General features: G+C 35.0%; 1 protein-coding gene across 1 annotated transcript in view; it reads left to right on the forward strand.

Annotated features, from left to right (window-relative positions):
* The window catches only part of ANKRD10 (ankyrin repeat domain 10), a 55,076-nt gene that overhangs the window by 17,081 nt on the left and 22,113 nt on the right, over positions 1-15,882 (forward strand). The window contains exon 3 of the mRNA XM_007942395.1: positions 10,173-10,264. Within this exon, the coding sequence (XP_007940586.1) occupies positions 10,173-10,264 (92 nt within the window). The remainder of the gene's footprint in view (positions 1-10,172; positions 10,265-15,882) is intronic.

Consider the following 15,882-nt stretch of genomic DNA (forward strand, 5'->3'; position numbering starts at 1 on the left):
ATTGACACGGTGGCTGCAATGATGGGCTCAAGTATAGCAGGGATTGTGGGGCTGGTGCGGGATCGGGCAGTGTTTCGTTCTGCTGTGCATGGGGTTGCTATGAGTCAGAAACGACTCGACGGCACTTAACAACAACAACAACAAGACCATATGTTAGGTCACACAGCAAGTCTCAGTAAACATAAAAAATTGAAATCATTCAGAGCATCTTCTCCAGCCACAATGGAATGAAACTAGATGTGAATTACAAGAAAAAACTGGAAAGTTTACAAATACGTGAAAGTTAGCATACTCTTAACCAGTGTTTCAGAGAAAAAATCACAATAAAAATTACAAAATACTTAGAGATGAATGAAAATAAAAGTACATACTAACACTTACAGGATGCAGCAGTGACAGTGTTCCAGTGGGAAATTTGTTATCTGTAAACTCCTATGTTAAGAAAGAAGAAAGATCTCATAATAGCTTAATGTTATACCTTGAAGAACTAGAAAAAGAAGAGCAAATTGAAGCTGAAACCTAGCACAAGTAAGGAAATAATAAATTAAGAGGGGAGATAAATAGCACAGATAAATGAAATAGTGAATAGGAAAAGTGAGAACCAATAAAATGAAAAGTTGATTATTTGAAAATTCAGATAATAAAGGTGACAAACTCTAGCTAGATTGACAAAATAAGAACTAAAATCTGAAATGAATATGGAGATATCACTATGGATCATACAGAAATAAACAATTTCTTTAGTCTCAATTCTAAGTCTATACAAAGAGGAAATGAAATTAGTTTTCATGTGATTTATTTTTAGTAAGTTAGTAAGTCTGTTGCCCACCAGTGGTATCATCACTTTGTGCAGGTACTTGCTGACTATTTCTTTAATGACTTTTTCTAGAGTTTTGCAGGCATTTGATGTTGCCTTGGTTTCTAGTGTCTAGATTAGAAATCAAATTTTTCTCACCTTTATTAAAAATCACCACTCATCTGTCAGTTTATCGTACTCTGGTGCTTTGTGTGTTGCTATAAGGCTGAAGGTAAGCCACTAGTATTTCGAATACCAACCAGGTCATCTGTGGTGGACAGGTTTCAGCAGAGCATCTAGACTAAGACTAAGAAAGAGGGCCTGGCAGCCTACTTTTGAAAAAAATTGGTCAGTGAAAACTTCATGAGTAGTAGTAGAACACTTTCAGATAAAATGTTAGAAGATGAGCCTTCCAGGTTGGAAGGCACATAAAATATGACTGGAGAAGAGCTACCTCCTCAGAGTCAAGTCAACCTTAATGATGTGAGTAGAGTAAAGCGTTTGTGACCTTCATTTGCTGATGTGGCATGACTCAAACTGAGATGAAACAGCTGAAGACATCCATTAATAATCAGAACTTGGGATGTACGAAGTAGGAATCTAAGAAAATTGGCAGTCATCAAAAGAGAGATGGAACACAAAGATTGATATCCTACGTATTGTTGCTGTTGTTACGTGCCGTCGAGTCGGAGACCTGACTCATAGCGACCCCTCCTTGGGTTTCCGAGGCAGTATCACTAAGGAAGTAGATTGCCCCATCTTCCTTCCGAGGAGTGGCTGGTGGGTTTGAACCATCAGGTTTCTGGTTAGCAGTCAAGTGCCTTAGGCACTATGCTACCAGAGCGGAAATGGAGTGGGATCAGCCATTTTGAATCTAACAATCAGATAGTCTACTATGCTGGAAATGACTAATTGAAAAGGAATGGCATTGCATTCATTGTCAAAAAGAACATCCTGAAATACAATGCTGTCATCAATAGGATGCAAGGAAGACTAGTTAATATAACTATTACTTAACTTTATGCACCAACCACTAGTGCCAAAGGTGAAGAAATTCAAGCTTTTTACCAGTTTCTGCAGTCTGAAATTGACCAGACATGCAATCAAAATACACTGTTGATTACTACTGATTGCAGTTTGAGAGCTGGAAACAAAGGGTCAGTAGCTAGAAAATACAGCTGTGGTGATAGAAACAATGCAGGAGATTGCATGGTAGAATTTTGCAAGAGTAATGACTTATTCACTGGAAATACCTTTTCCAACAACTTCAATGGCAACTATACATACAGACCTCATTAGATGGAATACACAGGAATCACTGAAATATCTGTGGGAAGAGATGATGGAGAAGCTCAGTATCATCAGTCAAAACAAGGCCAACTGCAATAGACCACCAGTCCTCATATGCAAGTTTAAGTTGAAGCTCAAGAGAATTAGAACAAGTCCATGAAAACCAAAGTTAATCTCAAGTATATCCCACCTGAATTAGCATCTCAAGAATAGATTGTACATATTGGACACCAAGAAGCAAAGACCAGACAAGTTGTGGGATGATATCAAGGACGTTACAAATGAAGAAAGCAAAAGGTTTTAAAAAGACAAGAAAGGAAGGTAAGACCAAAAAAATGGGTGGATGTCAGAAGAGACTCTGAAACTTGCACTTGAACAGAGTAGCTAAACCTAATGGAAGAATGAAGTGAAAAGAGCTGAATGGAAGATTTTAAAGGGCACCTTGAGAATACAAAGTAAAGTATTATGAAATGTGCAGAGATCTGGAGTTAAAAACCGAAAGGGAAGAACATACTTGGCATTTTTGAAAGAACTGAGGGAAAAGTTGAAACCTTGAGATGCAATATTGAAAGATTCTGAGCAAAAAAATTGAACAATGCAGGAAGCATCAAAAGAAGATGAAAGGAATTCCTAGAATCACTGTACCGAAAAGAATTGGTTGACATTCACCCATTTAAATGAGGTAGCTTATGATCAAGAACCAATGATTTTGAAGGACAAAGTCCCAGCTGCACTGACATCATTGGTGAAAAACAAAGACTCCAGGAATTGACAGTACCAATTGAGATGTTCAAAAATGTATGCAATGTGGAAAGCACTCATTGCATCTATGCCAAAAAATTTGGAAGAAATCCATATTTGTGCCATTCCAAAGAAAGGAATGTGAAAATTGTTGAACTATGAATAATTGTACACAAAAGTAAAATTTTGCAAATGATAATTCAAACAAGTTGCAGCAGTACCTAGGGAACTGCCAGAAAGTCAGGCTGGATTCCGGAAAGGATATGGAACAAGGGACTGACTTACTTCCGGCTTAGCTGAAGGCAGATAATACCAGAAAGTTGTTTACCAGTGTTTTATTGATTACTCAAAGATATTTGACTGCTGAGTTCATAATAAATAATGGATAACATTGTGAAGACTGGTAATTTCAGAACACTTGATTGTGGTTATAAGGAACCTGTACATAGACCAAGAGGCAGTAGTCATTCAAACAGAACAGAAAAACAAATCAGAAAAGGTGTACATCAAGGTTCTATCTTTTCACTATGCTTAACTCGGTCTCTCTGCTGAGCAAATAACCTGAGAAGGTTGAGTATATGAAGACATGCAGCTTCATATTGGGGAAGACTCATTAACAGCCTTTGTTACACAGATGACAACCTTGCTTGCTTAAAGTGAGGAGGATTTGAAGCACTTAATGATGATAATTAAAGACTGCAGTCTTCAGTATAGATTACACCTCAGCATAAAGAAAACATGATAAACAGAAATTATTGAAGTTGTCAAGGATTTACTTTTTTACTTAGATTCACAAACAGTGCCCATGGAAGCAGCAGTCTGCAAATCAAATGACACACTGCACTGGACAAATTTACTGCAAAAGACTTTTGTTAAAGTGTTAAAAAGCAAAGCTGTCACCTTGAGGACCAAGGTCCACTTGATCCAAGCTGTGGTATTTTTAATTGCCTCATATGTAACTGAAAGGGAGATAGTGAATAAGGAAGGCCAAAGAAGAATCTATACATTTGAATTACGGTGTTGTCAGAGAATATTAAATATACCATGGAGTGTGAGAAGAGTGAAAAAAGTGCATCTTGGACATCCAGATTGTTCCTTAGAAGCGAAGATGGTGAAACTTTGTCTCATGTACTTTGTACATGTTACCATGAGAGACCAGTCCCTGGGAAGGACATCATGCTCTGTAAAGTTAGTGTCAATGAAAATGAGAAAGATCCTCAACGAGATGGATTGACACAGTGGCTACAACAGTTGATCCAAACATAATAGCAACAATCGTGAAGGTGACAGGGCCATACGATGTCATTCTGTTTTACATCGGGTCACTGTGAGTCCGTATCAACTCTGGCACCTAACAATAAACACGTCCTTTCTCTTGGTTGCACTTTTGTTCAAATAGTATTTCTTCTGCTCTTACTACTTTAAAGATTGTTCTCTTTGGATAATGTAAACTAGGAGCTGGGTAGTATTGTACTTTTTCTATCATTTTGTCAGTGTCCCGTGATTTTATCTTTTTCTAAAGATAGCTACTCTTTGTTGTAGCTTCTTGGGCATTTTTTTTTTCCAATCATCATCTAATTATCAGCTCTAGTTTTCCTGACAGTACTTTTATTTTATTTTATTTTTGGTTTTAATTGACTGTTTTCTTTTACTGGCATTCTTTTATTTTTTGGAACATTTTATTGTAATTTGTACAGAGCATATTAGGATTCCATTCAACAATTTATACACAAATTTGTTTTGTGACATTGGTTGTGATACCCTCAATATAACAGCACTCTTCCCCTTCTTCCCTGGGGTTCATTTCTGTTCATCCATCTTTTTTGCCTCTTCCTGCCTTCTGAGCTTTGTTTTGGGGCAAATGCTACCCTTGGGGTCTCCTATGGTTGATTGTAGTGAAGTACATTCCTCCTAGTGTTATTATTCACTTTATTGGTCTGTCTGTTGTTTGGCTGAAAGTTGATCCTTGGGGGTGAGTTCAGTTTTAGGCTTTAAGTGTGTCTAAGGACCACCAGTTTTGGGGGTTCGCTAGTCTCTGTTGGGCCAGTCAGTTGGTCCTCTTTATGTTTTTGAATTTTCTTCTCCCTTTTCTTCCCCCCCTCTCCTCCCATCCAGGACATTCTGTTGTGATCCTGTTCAGAGTGGTAGGTAGTAGTAGATGGGTACCATCTAGTTCTTCTGGTCTCCGAGTAGTAGAGCTTATAGTACACAAGATCTGTTAGTCCTTTGGACCCATTGTTTTCTTGTGTCTTTGATTTTCTTCAGTCCTCTGTTGGAAAGAGTGCAATAATAAGATGCAACTACTGAGTTGCATCTTACATAGCCACTTGAAAACTTTTAAGACCCCCAGTCACTACTCACTGAAGTAGGATGTAGAACATTATCTCTGTGGACTATATTAATTGGTATTCTGTTTAACGTATGAGAAGTGTATGAAATTAAACATGGTTTCTGGTTGACATTAGTAAATATAATCAGGAATAAAAATAGTTGTTTTAGGTAAAACTGTTCTGGAATGCCATAAACAATTACTGGAATGGCAATTTTGGTTCTTCAGCTTTCAATACTATATACTAACTCACTACTGTAGAGTTGGACCCGACTCATACTGATCCCTCCTTGGATTTCCGAGGCTGTATCACTACGGAAGTAGATTGCCCAACCTTCCTTCCGAGGAGTGGCTGGTGGCTTTGAACGCCAGCTTTCTGGTTAGCAGTCAAATGCCTTAGGCACCATTCCACCAGAGTGCCTTTAAATACTATATATAAACAAATAAATGACGGTGATCAGTCCTTTAAGAGTGAGACAGCTTTCTTGATATGCTATGGTCTTAAAGGTTTACACATGATAAAATTTCCTGTGACTGTTCTAACTTCTTAAAAATAAATGTGGAACATTGAAGCCTGAGACTGCCCGTGGTCAAATAGGACTATAAACATTACTTTCTTTAAACTGGCTTTTCTTTTAATTTTCTTTCTACCTAGTAACTTACTTATTATCTCTGGGTCCGTTCTTCTCCCTATAACTATATTAAGGAAATTTGGAAGATTCTATTTTCAATCTCTAAAGTTGATTTCCAAATCTCGATTTCTTTCTAGCCTATATTTCCAAGCTCTACTTGGGTGCTTCCGTGTGTTTTATCCCACCAGCAACTCAAACTCAGTGTCTTTAAATTCATCTCTTCTCACTCAGTAGCTAAATGTATACCTTCTTTATTTTTTTTAGTGCTTTGAGCTCTGGTGGTGTAGTGGATAAGGCACTTGACTGCAAACCAGAAGGTGAGCAGTTCAAACTCACAGGTGGTTCAGTTCAAACTCACTGAAGGAAGATGGGGTGATCTACTTCTGTAAAGATTTATACCCTTGGTAACCCAATGAGGTTGCTATGAGTCGGAACTGACTTGATGACAGTGAGTTTGTTTTTCTTTTTTTAAAATCCATTTTATTGAAATATAATTTATGTACAGTGGAATACACAAAACTAAAGTGATATGGGTCTTTTTTTTTTTTTTTTTGCAGTGTTCCTTCCCCTCCCCTCCCACCCCTGGCAACCAACAAAGAAAGTTTCCCCCCATATATAAACATTTCCTTGATCCTCTGCAACGAACTAATACTATATTTGTCCTTCTGTGATTGACTTATGTCACTCAGCATAATGTCTTCCAAGTTCATCCATATTATGCAGTGTTTTGCAGACTCTACATTATTCTTTATTGCTGCATAGCATTCCATTATGTGTATACACCATAGTTTGGTTATCCACCTTTTCGCTATACACCTTAGAGATAAGTCCCTTGCCAGATATGTAGTAATCAACAAATATGAATTTGTTGCTGTCATTTTTGCTATGTGCTTTTTCGTGGTGTCGATTTCTTTGTTCCATATAATTTTCTATGCTGAGCTCGTTTTGTTTATTAATCATGTTATCACTTCCTTCATTGAAATTGTTTTAGTATTTGCTGACCATTTATGCTGGTCCTCTTTTTTGATGTGAAGGGTTTATCATTTTTATTTGAGGTTACCCTGTGATTTATAATTTTCTTCCCAAGTTTGGAACAGTCTGTTGTATCTTGTAGTTGTCTTGACTTCCCTACATCTAGAAATTCTGTAACGACAGTTTTTTCCTTCTTTTTGGTTTGTAGTTGTCCTCATTTGTCAATTGATGTCTCTGGTTCCCTGTTTACAATCTTGGAGGCTTATTTACTTTGAATACTTCCATAGCTGGGTTGGTTTCTGGGTTATATCATGGTGTGTGTTAATGGTCAGTTGTTTGTTTGCTGTTGTTGCTTCTCTGTCCAAAGGGCTCCCTTTAGCATCTCTTGTAAGGTTGGTCTGATTTTAACAAATTCCCTTAATTTCTGCTTATCTGGAAATGTCCTAGTTTCACCATCATATTTGAGGGACAGTTTTGCTGGGTGCATAATTCTTGGTTGGAAATTTTTCTCTTTCACTGTTTTATATATACCATCCCATTGTCTTCTCGCCTGCATGATTTCTGTTGAGAAATCCAAGCTTAGTCTTGTTGGTTGCCCCTTGTAGGAAACTTTAAGTGTTTCCTGTGCTGCTCTCATGGTTCTTTCTTTGTCTTTGGTTTTGGTGAGTTTGATGATGATATGTCTTGGTGATTTTCTTTTGGGGTCTATCCTGTTTGGGATTGGTTAGACATCCTGAATGGATATATTCTCATCTTTCATCATACCAGGAAAATTCTCTTCCAGGAGATCTTTGACAATTTTCTCTGTGGTTTTATTTATCTCTTCCTGTTCTGCAATTCTGATTACACGTAAGTTATTCCTTTTGATGGTATCCCACATGAACCTTAGGCTTTCTTCATTTTGTTTTGATCTTTTTTCTCATTTATCCCTTTCCAAAGAAGTGTTCAGTCTCCCTAACTCTGTCTTCCATTGATTAAATTCTGCTCCTTTGCCCATTCAATGTCTTACCTATTTCTGAAAATTTAATACTCATCTTCTGGATTTCTGTGTGTAGATTTTGTATCATTTCCAATATTTCATTTATTTTGTCATTTTGTTCTTGTATTGTCTTTTGAAATTATTCTAGAGTTTTCTCTATGCTTTCCTTGATCTGTCTCTCAATTCATTGAAGATACCAAAATATAATTCTTTTGAATTCCTTATCAGGGAGTTCAAATGCTGTGTCTTCCTCAGGGATGTTCTTTGGGTCTGTATCTGGGTCCCTTGTTTCTCCTGCTTTATCTTGCTTCTTTGTGTGGACTGTGATGCTCTGTTGTCTCCAAGGCATTGTGATGTTTTTTGTGTTTATATTTAATTGGTAATTGTGTGTTGGAGTGACTTGCCTACGATTTTCGTTATGTTTTGTTTGTATGTTATCTACGCAAGCAGGGTACTGTGTTGTGCTTCTCTGTTCTTTAGTTGACAGCACTTACACACTCACCACCTGTCTCCTTTCCTGTTGTCAGCCTCTTGTGTGTCCCTGCCAACCTTGGCAAACAGAGCCTATTCTTAGGTCCCTGGAATCCGAATGAGAATGCTATCACTTCAGATACCTGAAATGGCCACCACTTGTAAATATTCAGAATGGCTGCGCCTTCGGTCACTTTAAATATCCAAAATGGCTGCATCCTCCAGACAGCTGAAAGTCCACAGCTCAGGTTTTCTCCCTCCTTGCTGTTTCCCTCTCTAGTCATAGGCCACCAGCGCGGTTGTCCCTGCAGCCCTTGGTGACCAGGGCTGATCTTTAGGTCAATTCTCAGGTCCCAACACCACTTGGAAATATTTATAGGCTGTTGGTCTCATCAGAGTAGCTGACAAGCCGCAGCTCCAATCATCTCTGTACTCACTGTCTTTGTTCAGGTTTTTACACTAGTTGGTGCCTAATTCAGTTTGGTATAGTTCCTTTCAAAGCTCAGGGTTCCAGGATTATCTTCTGTGTCTCTGTCAATTGGTTTTTCTTTTCTTTATTGAAGAGGGTCTATGTAGCTTGTCTGCCTATTCCTCCATCTTACTGGAAGTCCAGTACTTTTATTTTTATGTAATTTTTATTTGTCCTTGTTATGTACCTCTTCTCATCCTTCTCCTCCTCTTTGGGGAGATAGGCTAGATATGTCTTGGTTTGTTTTTTTTTTCCCCCCAGAAAATTTGAGTTCACCAGATAGTTCCCTCCATAACTATATGGTTTTCTGTTCTTTTTCTTCAAAAGTAAGTTTGTTCAGATCTTTACATTTGCTTTAAGTTTATTTTTAAATTACACTTCCCTTCTCTAGACAGAGCTTTCATACTAAATTTTTCAATAAAGTAATTAGCCACTCTTTTTTTTTTTGCTTTGGTTGGCTCTGTTGAACTTGAACTAGGACCTTATTTTTTTCCTCCTGTGAGTGAGTGGATGTGTATTGGTGAAGAACTCAAATATTTAGTGACTTTTTTTTTTTTTTTATTAACACAGTGTAACATTTTTTTTGTTGGGGGCTGGGATGACTGCAGTTGTCTCTAAAGCAGTTTCTATAACTACTTCCATATGCTTCTATATCCTACATTTCACTTACTGAATCATTTTTGAAGAGCATGAATCTAATTGTAATACACCTTCTCTAAAAACCTTTCAACAAAATTGCCAATCACATATAGGATTAAGTACCAAATTCTTGAATTTGTGTACAAAGCTATCTGTACTGCCATTTCATCTTTTGCCTAGCTCTTTAAAATCCTGCAACCAACTTGTTTTAAAATTTGGTCCTAATTCACGTTCAAGATACAAAATTCAAGATAGACATTGATGTTGTCTTGACTTAGGTTAGCATTTTGGTAGTTAGTTGAAAATGGATAGGTGAGACCATAAGTAAGGTATTAAGTACTATTTTCTACTTGGCATACAATAATTATTTTGGGTTTTATGTAGAACACACTTGTGCTGAGACCCAGCATAAAATTATAAATCATTATTTAGAGCACTAATGCTATCACTCCTAGGGAAGCCCTAAATTTTTTCTTTTGCTAGAAGCTATTGACCTCAGAGTTTTGCAGAACATGCTCCCTTTGCTTTTTGTGTTATATTTCAAATTAAACCAAAAAACCAGACTCACTGCCGTAAAGTCGGATCAGACTCACAGCAACCCCTCCTTGGGTTTTCGAGGGAATATTAAGTAGATTGCTCAGCCTTCCTTCTGAGGAATGGCTGATGGGTTTGAACCGCCAGCCTTCTGGTTAGCAGTCAGATGCCTTAGGCACTACGCCACCTGAGCTCCTGTATTTCAAATTGAGGTCATTGTTTTGTTCTATTTTAAAGATGAATGAATTCTCTCATGTTTAAAATTTAAAAATTTCATAAGATCTGAATGCTTGTGTGTGCTTTGCTTTTTGTATTTTTAGGATTGTGAGGGTGAAACTCCTATTCATAAGGCGGCTCGATCTGGTAGCCTAGATTGCATAAGTGCCCTTGTGGCTAATGGAGCTCACATCGAGTAAGTGTCTTGATTTATTCTTTTGAAATAATGATATTACAAGGGATGTTGTGTTTGAAGACAATATTTAGAACAAGCAAAAATACGTAATTTTTTTTATTATAATTTTATCTTTTAAATCAGTTGGTGTTAGTGAGGAAAATTGTTGTGTGGAGTGTATTATGGAGGGAATAGTTAATTAGATTTCAAATCTAAAATCATTGACTTTGTCAGCAACTGGTAGTGTTACTGCTGGCAAGTCCTTAAACTTTTCTTTGCCTAGTTTTAATTTGAGGAACTTGGATTGGATTAGAGTTTCTTTTCAGTCCTCTTTTGACTCATAATTCTTGAAGACACTTAGCTTTTCTAAGCTTTGATTTCCTCATCTTAGAAGATGTGAGAATGTTACGTTTTAAAAACATTAAAAGTCCTATGACTTTTAATGATTTATGGCTCTGTAAGATAGAGCTGTATATATTAAAAACTTCAAGCTTGCTTTGAGCTTTTGATACTGATGGCACTATTTTAAAATAGCCTTATGCCCACTTGAGATCTACTAGCTCATTTATGGTTCAATAGAAAAATCTTAGTATTTAGGTTATTAATTTTTAAATGTGATCTTTTATGTATTTTTTAGCTAGCAATAGCATTAGACATTTATTTTAAACTCATTTGTATTAACTTTCTCTTAAAGATTTACATTATAAAAATTTTTCTTCTGCAGTTTACAGCATTAACAAAATGGATGCAGTTTTCACCCTTAAATATTGAGTGTAAGCTATACAGCTGTAATAACCAAAATAACTAATACCAGCTTTTTTGTTTACCTTATTGAGTGCTTTGAATATTTCACAAAAAATTAATTACAGACCACGTTATTCTAATTAGAAATGTGAAAATTTAGACTTCAGGAGAAATAAAAACCACATAACTAATTTCATTTAACCCTTTGGTTTCCATTTCATTATTTTGACTCTGTATTATGCTAAATCCAAGACATCACGACCATATAGGTTAATGCAAGGCAGTACTAAAGACTGTCTTTTAGTATCTTAGCTTCTGTTCCATTAAATATTGTCAAGATTAATCACTGATATGAGCTTGGATCATTAGTTATATCGTGTTTAAGTATTATAAATATGGCCTGCATTAACTGTTACATTTTAGGTAACCTTGTGACTTAGTTTATATGTAGTTACTATCACTTAAAGTAAAAACAATTTATAATATGAATATTTATTATGTAATTTTAAAAATACTTAATATAATTCTAAACAGATTGCTCTAAAGCAAATTTATAGATGCAGTTTTATTAGCTATATTTAGATTAAAAATTCAGATCTTTCATTTTAATTACAGAAGCTTTGATTATAAAATACAGAGTCATATAAGAAGTAATTGATTAAATCACTTTACTGTCATTTATTGAAATAATAGATCATTAGAAGTTGACCCTTTTAACAACTTATTTTTCTAAACAATAATAATTGGTCCTGAATATTTTATTTTATTACAGAGATGTTAGTTTTATTAATAGATAAATCCTTTGAGCCAGTAAACATTTGTCACTGTGTCCTTTTTAAAATATAGGTGTCTTTTTTTAAAATGAGAATATTTTATTTATAATTCTGTCCTTGGTTACAGGACCCTCAAGTGTCTCTTTTCCCATCTCATCCAACAGTGTGATTGAGCATGGCCTCATGTGCCAGTCTGTTTTTCGTTCTCAGTGTAAGAGCCACTCCCTCAAGACCCTGCATTATGGTGATTTCCCTTGATTGAACTTTTAGATTTTTTCTTTAAAGAAGAACTATTTAGTCTGAGCCACCTAGCCAAAAGCACTTTTAACCTAATACTGTAAGTTCTTGGCCTGGAGATAGAGCAGGTAATCATTATTTATGGCTATTTTATTTGCCGTTATTTAATTTTAACATCTAGATAAAATGCCAGTTTTGCCAGTAAGCTAAATTGCAAATTGCTTCTTGATATCATTCTGTACATTCTTAGCATTTAACACTTCTAGTCTACCAACATAAAATGGTTTGGTCCCCCAAAACAATGGTACTTAGCTCTATTTTATTTGTTTCATGTAATGCTACTCTTGCAGCAAAGTGTAGTCTTAGCAAATAATCTCTTTTTTTCTAAAGATCAAGGGGCACAGAATTAATTTACTTATTTTTTCTTTTCCAGTTCAGAATTGGTCAGATAATTAATTCTTCATATTACATGCACTACTGTTCAGGGGATAATACAGATTTTCCTTTTTCCTGTGAATAATTAAAAACTATCTTATGCCATTATTTTTAAATGAATAATTTTGCTCTTAATTCCTTGTTTTTTATGTATCTGCTACATAAAATAGCCAAAGGCTTAAAATTGTTCTGTTTTATTAGCCATTAGGGTAGATTATAAGGGCAAGTATACTAAGTATTTGTGGCTAGAATGGCTTGTTATATAACTTACTTGTTAATGTAGGTTGCATCTATAACGCATATCAGCTGCTGTGCATCGTATTAAATTTTCTAGCACCACACGTGAGTATGTTAATGGACTTTCTTTTTCTTCTCTTATTTTAAATCTTGAGTTTTGGTGCCAAGTTTTCTTTCCCATTTGAGGTTTTATTTCTGACTTATATGGTCATTATTATTTGGCATTGTTTACATATGAAAATATACAGGATTGAATGTCAGTTCTGTGACAAGCTAAATGTTTGTGTACTTTAAATCATCTAAATCTCTGTGGACTATTTTCATTCTCATTTTTCTCTCCTTGTCTCTAAATACAGAGTTTCATTATGTAAAATTGTCATCCTTAATTTTGCTTATATTGTAGATCAGTTTTTCATTGTAGCCACTATTTGAATGCTGTTTATTTCACAATTACAGTTTTTGATTAGGAAAGGGGCGTATAATAACATGAAAAAGTTGCCTCGTTTTTCTTTTGGACAATAGAATGAGTAACAGCAGAACATTAAGTCTTAATGTGATTATCTGCTAATAATTGAGATCTTTTTATTACTCATATTTTAAATAGCAGAATTTGAGACTTGGATTATCTTTACTTGAGTATTTCAGAGCCAATTAATTTTAGTTACTTTTTTGTGTTTATTGAGAGATCAAGTAGAGACCGTTCCTCTATCAACCAGATACAAAATAGCCTTTCTTTAATGCCTCTGAGTAAAAAATAAAGGGATTTAGGTGTATTTAGAATGAAACCAGAATTACTTGTATCTGAGGTAACTTTGCTAGACCTTTTCAATAGCACATTGCACAGATGCTAGTGTTTAATTAGGTTATGCCAAAGTCTTATACCTTTCTTACAGGAGAGCATTTCTGTGGAAGCCATTAGTTCCATGGTGCAGAATTTCATGTAGACTATATATATTGTAACGTAATTATTTTGATCCCAAGATGAACTTAACTGTAATCATCAGATCACAAAGCATTTATATAGTCTTGTAATAAGCAAGGTTAGTAACTGTAAAAAATAAATTCCTATCTAATTTAGAAAACAGGCACAAATGGCTAAAATAACAAAAGTCTACAATGTGAGGTTGATAGTTTTATTTTACAGTGTTACAAAAAAATACGTTGCTGAACTTTTAAATTCTTAATTAAAATGTAATTGCTTGAATTTGGTTCATAATTGGTGGCCATTTTGACCCACCTTTATTTGCTTACTAATAGAGCCCTGTCTAGAGGCAAAAATTTTGTTAGGGGAAATATTCATAATGGAAGTATTTAATGTTATCTATCAGGAGCTCATTTGCAACTTTTGCCCTTGGTAGAATGTAACCCAGATTTACTTTATTAGTTATCGATTTATTTCTGTATTTGCAACAAATCATACTGACTCTATAGTCTTTTTTTTAAAATTGGAAAATAAGCTTAGGATGTGTTAACTCATTTGCAAATTAATAATTTTAATTTGTAATGTGCTAAAAACAACGTAAGGAAATTATTTTTAATACATTGCTTCATTAATATATTTTAATTAAAATAATTTTAGCTAGTACTGTATATGGTGCTCTGGTGGTGCAGTGCCTAAGGAATTTGACTGCTAACCAGAAGGTTCCTGGTTCAAACCCATTAGCTGCTAACTGGAAGGAAGATGGGGCAATCTACTTCTATAAAGATTTATCACCTTGGAAACCCAAAGGGGCTTGCTATGAGTCAGCATCAACTTGACAGCAGTGAGTTTGTTTTTTGAGTACTATATATAATCTCAGGAGCTCTGGTAGCATAGTGCCTAGGGCATTTGACTGCTAACCACAACACTGGTGGTTCAGACCCACCAGCCACTCCTTGGAAGGAAGGTTGGGCAATCGACTTCCGTAGTGATACTGCCTCAGAAACCCAAGGAGGGGTTGCTATGAGTCGGGTTTGACTCAACAGCAGTGAGTTTGGTTTATATATAATCTCAGAATTTTGGTTTTCATTTTTCTCGGTATAATGTAAGGCTAGTTTCAATATTTAATTAGTGAGTGTGGTAGTATGAATTTTTGCTTACCAGAGTTATTCATTTGTACTTCAGAATAAAAATCCAATTTGAAATTTAGTGAATTACTTTGAATTGGTATTTTTTACAAGTTTTTACTTGTACAGGTATTGTCAGCTTTTAGATTGTCTGAATTACAGTTGTCCTCACCATCCTAGTTTTGCTTCCCTTATCTAATTGTCACTAAAACAAACTTGTCTGATCTTTCTATTTCCTAGCTCTTTTTATCCTCTTATTAAATATTTGGAAGAATTATTTCCTGAAATAGCTATTAGTTCTACTGGCCAGATAGGAACAGATGGTTGACAGTATTCTAGAGTTAACAAGTTTAGTTTAGAATTTTGATTATTTTTTTATAACAGCCAGAAGCATATATGTATTTTAATTACTATTACATTATTTTAAACAAAATCAGTACTTTAAAAAAAAAAAAAAAAAAAAACTCTGAAAGCCATTGGTTTCTAAATTTAGATACTTATTTTCCCTTGTTAGATTATAATGGGAAAATGTTGACTATTTCATCAAACCCTTTAATTGATGCTCATGTATTTTAATGTATGCAAACGTAATTTAGGTTAAATTACAACAAAAGCTATCTTCAGCCCTGTTGAACTTGAAGTGAAAACTTGGCACCAATTTGATTCAGGTTGAAACTTTGTAAAAAACTAGTTTCTTCCTTTTGTTACCTGAAGAATATATTTAAGAAAGTCTTTATAATTATTTAAGTATTTGGATACCAAAGGGTTAAAAATACACATGTGTTTCTTTTACTGAAGAAATTTTAGATGTTTGCTAATGTTTTGTCTGTATAAATGGACATTTAGTAATGTTTTATTTATCTTTTCTTTTCTTTTTTTTTTAATGATTCCATATATTTGCTTATTTCCATCTAGGAATAGTTACTAATGTATTTGAGATACCGCATACCAAATTTTAAAGTAACCAGAATCGTGAGTTAATGACTTTTAGTCCGTAATGTTAAACTTTTGTTGAAATATTGGCATAATTAAATTGGCTTCATGCTAAAAAATTACCTTAAGGTAATTTAAAAGGCAGTGTCCTAGAGCAGTATCTCATGGTTAAGGTGGTCACATGACAATGGCTTACGCTCATTAAATGTGCTTCTGCACCTTATGTATGTTTAT

This window comes from Orycteropus afer, unplaced genomic scaffold (assembly GCF_000298275.1).
Source record: "Orycteropus afer afer isolate SDZICR_OR568_19922 unplaced genomic scaffold, OryAfe1.0 scaffold00089, whole genome shotgun sequence".
Classification (NCBI taxonomy): domain Eukaryota; kingdom Metazoa; phylum Chordata; class Mammalia; order Tubulidentata; family Orycteropodidae; genus Orycteropus; species Orycteropus afer.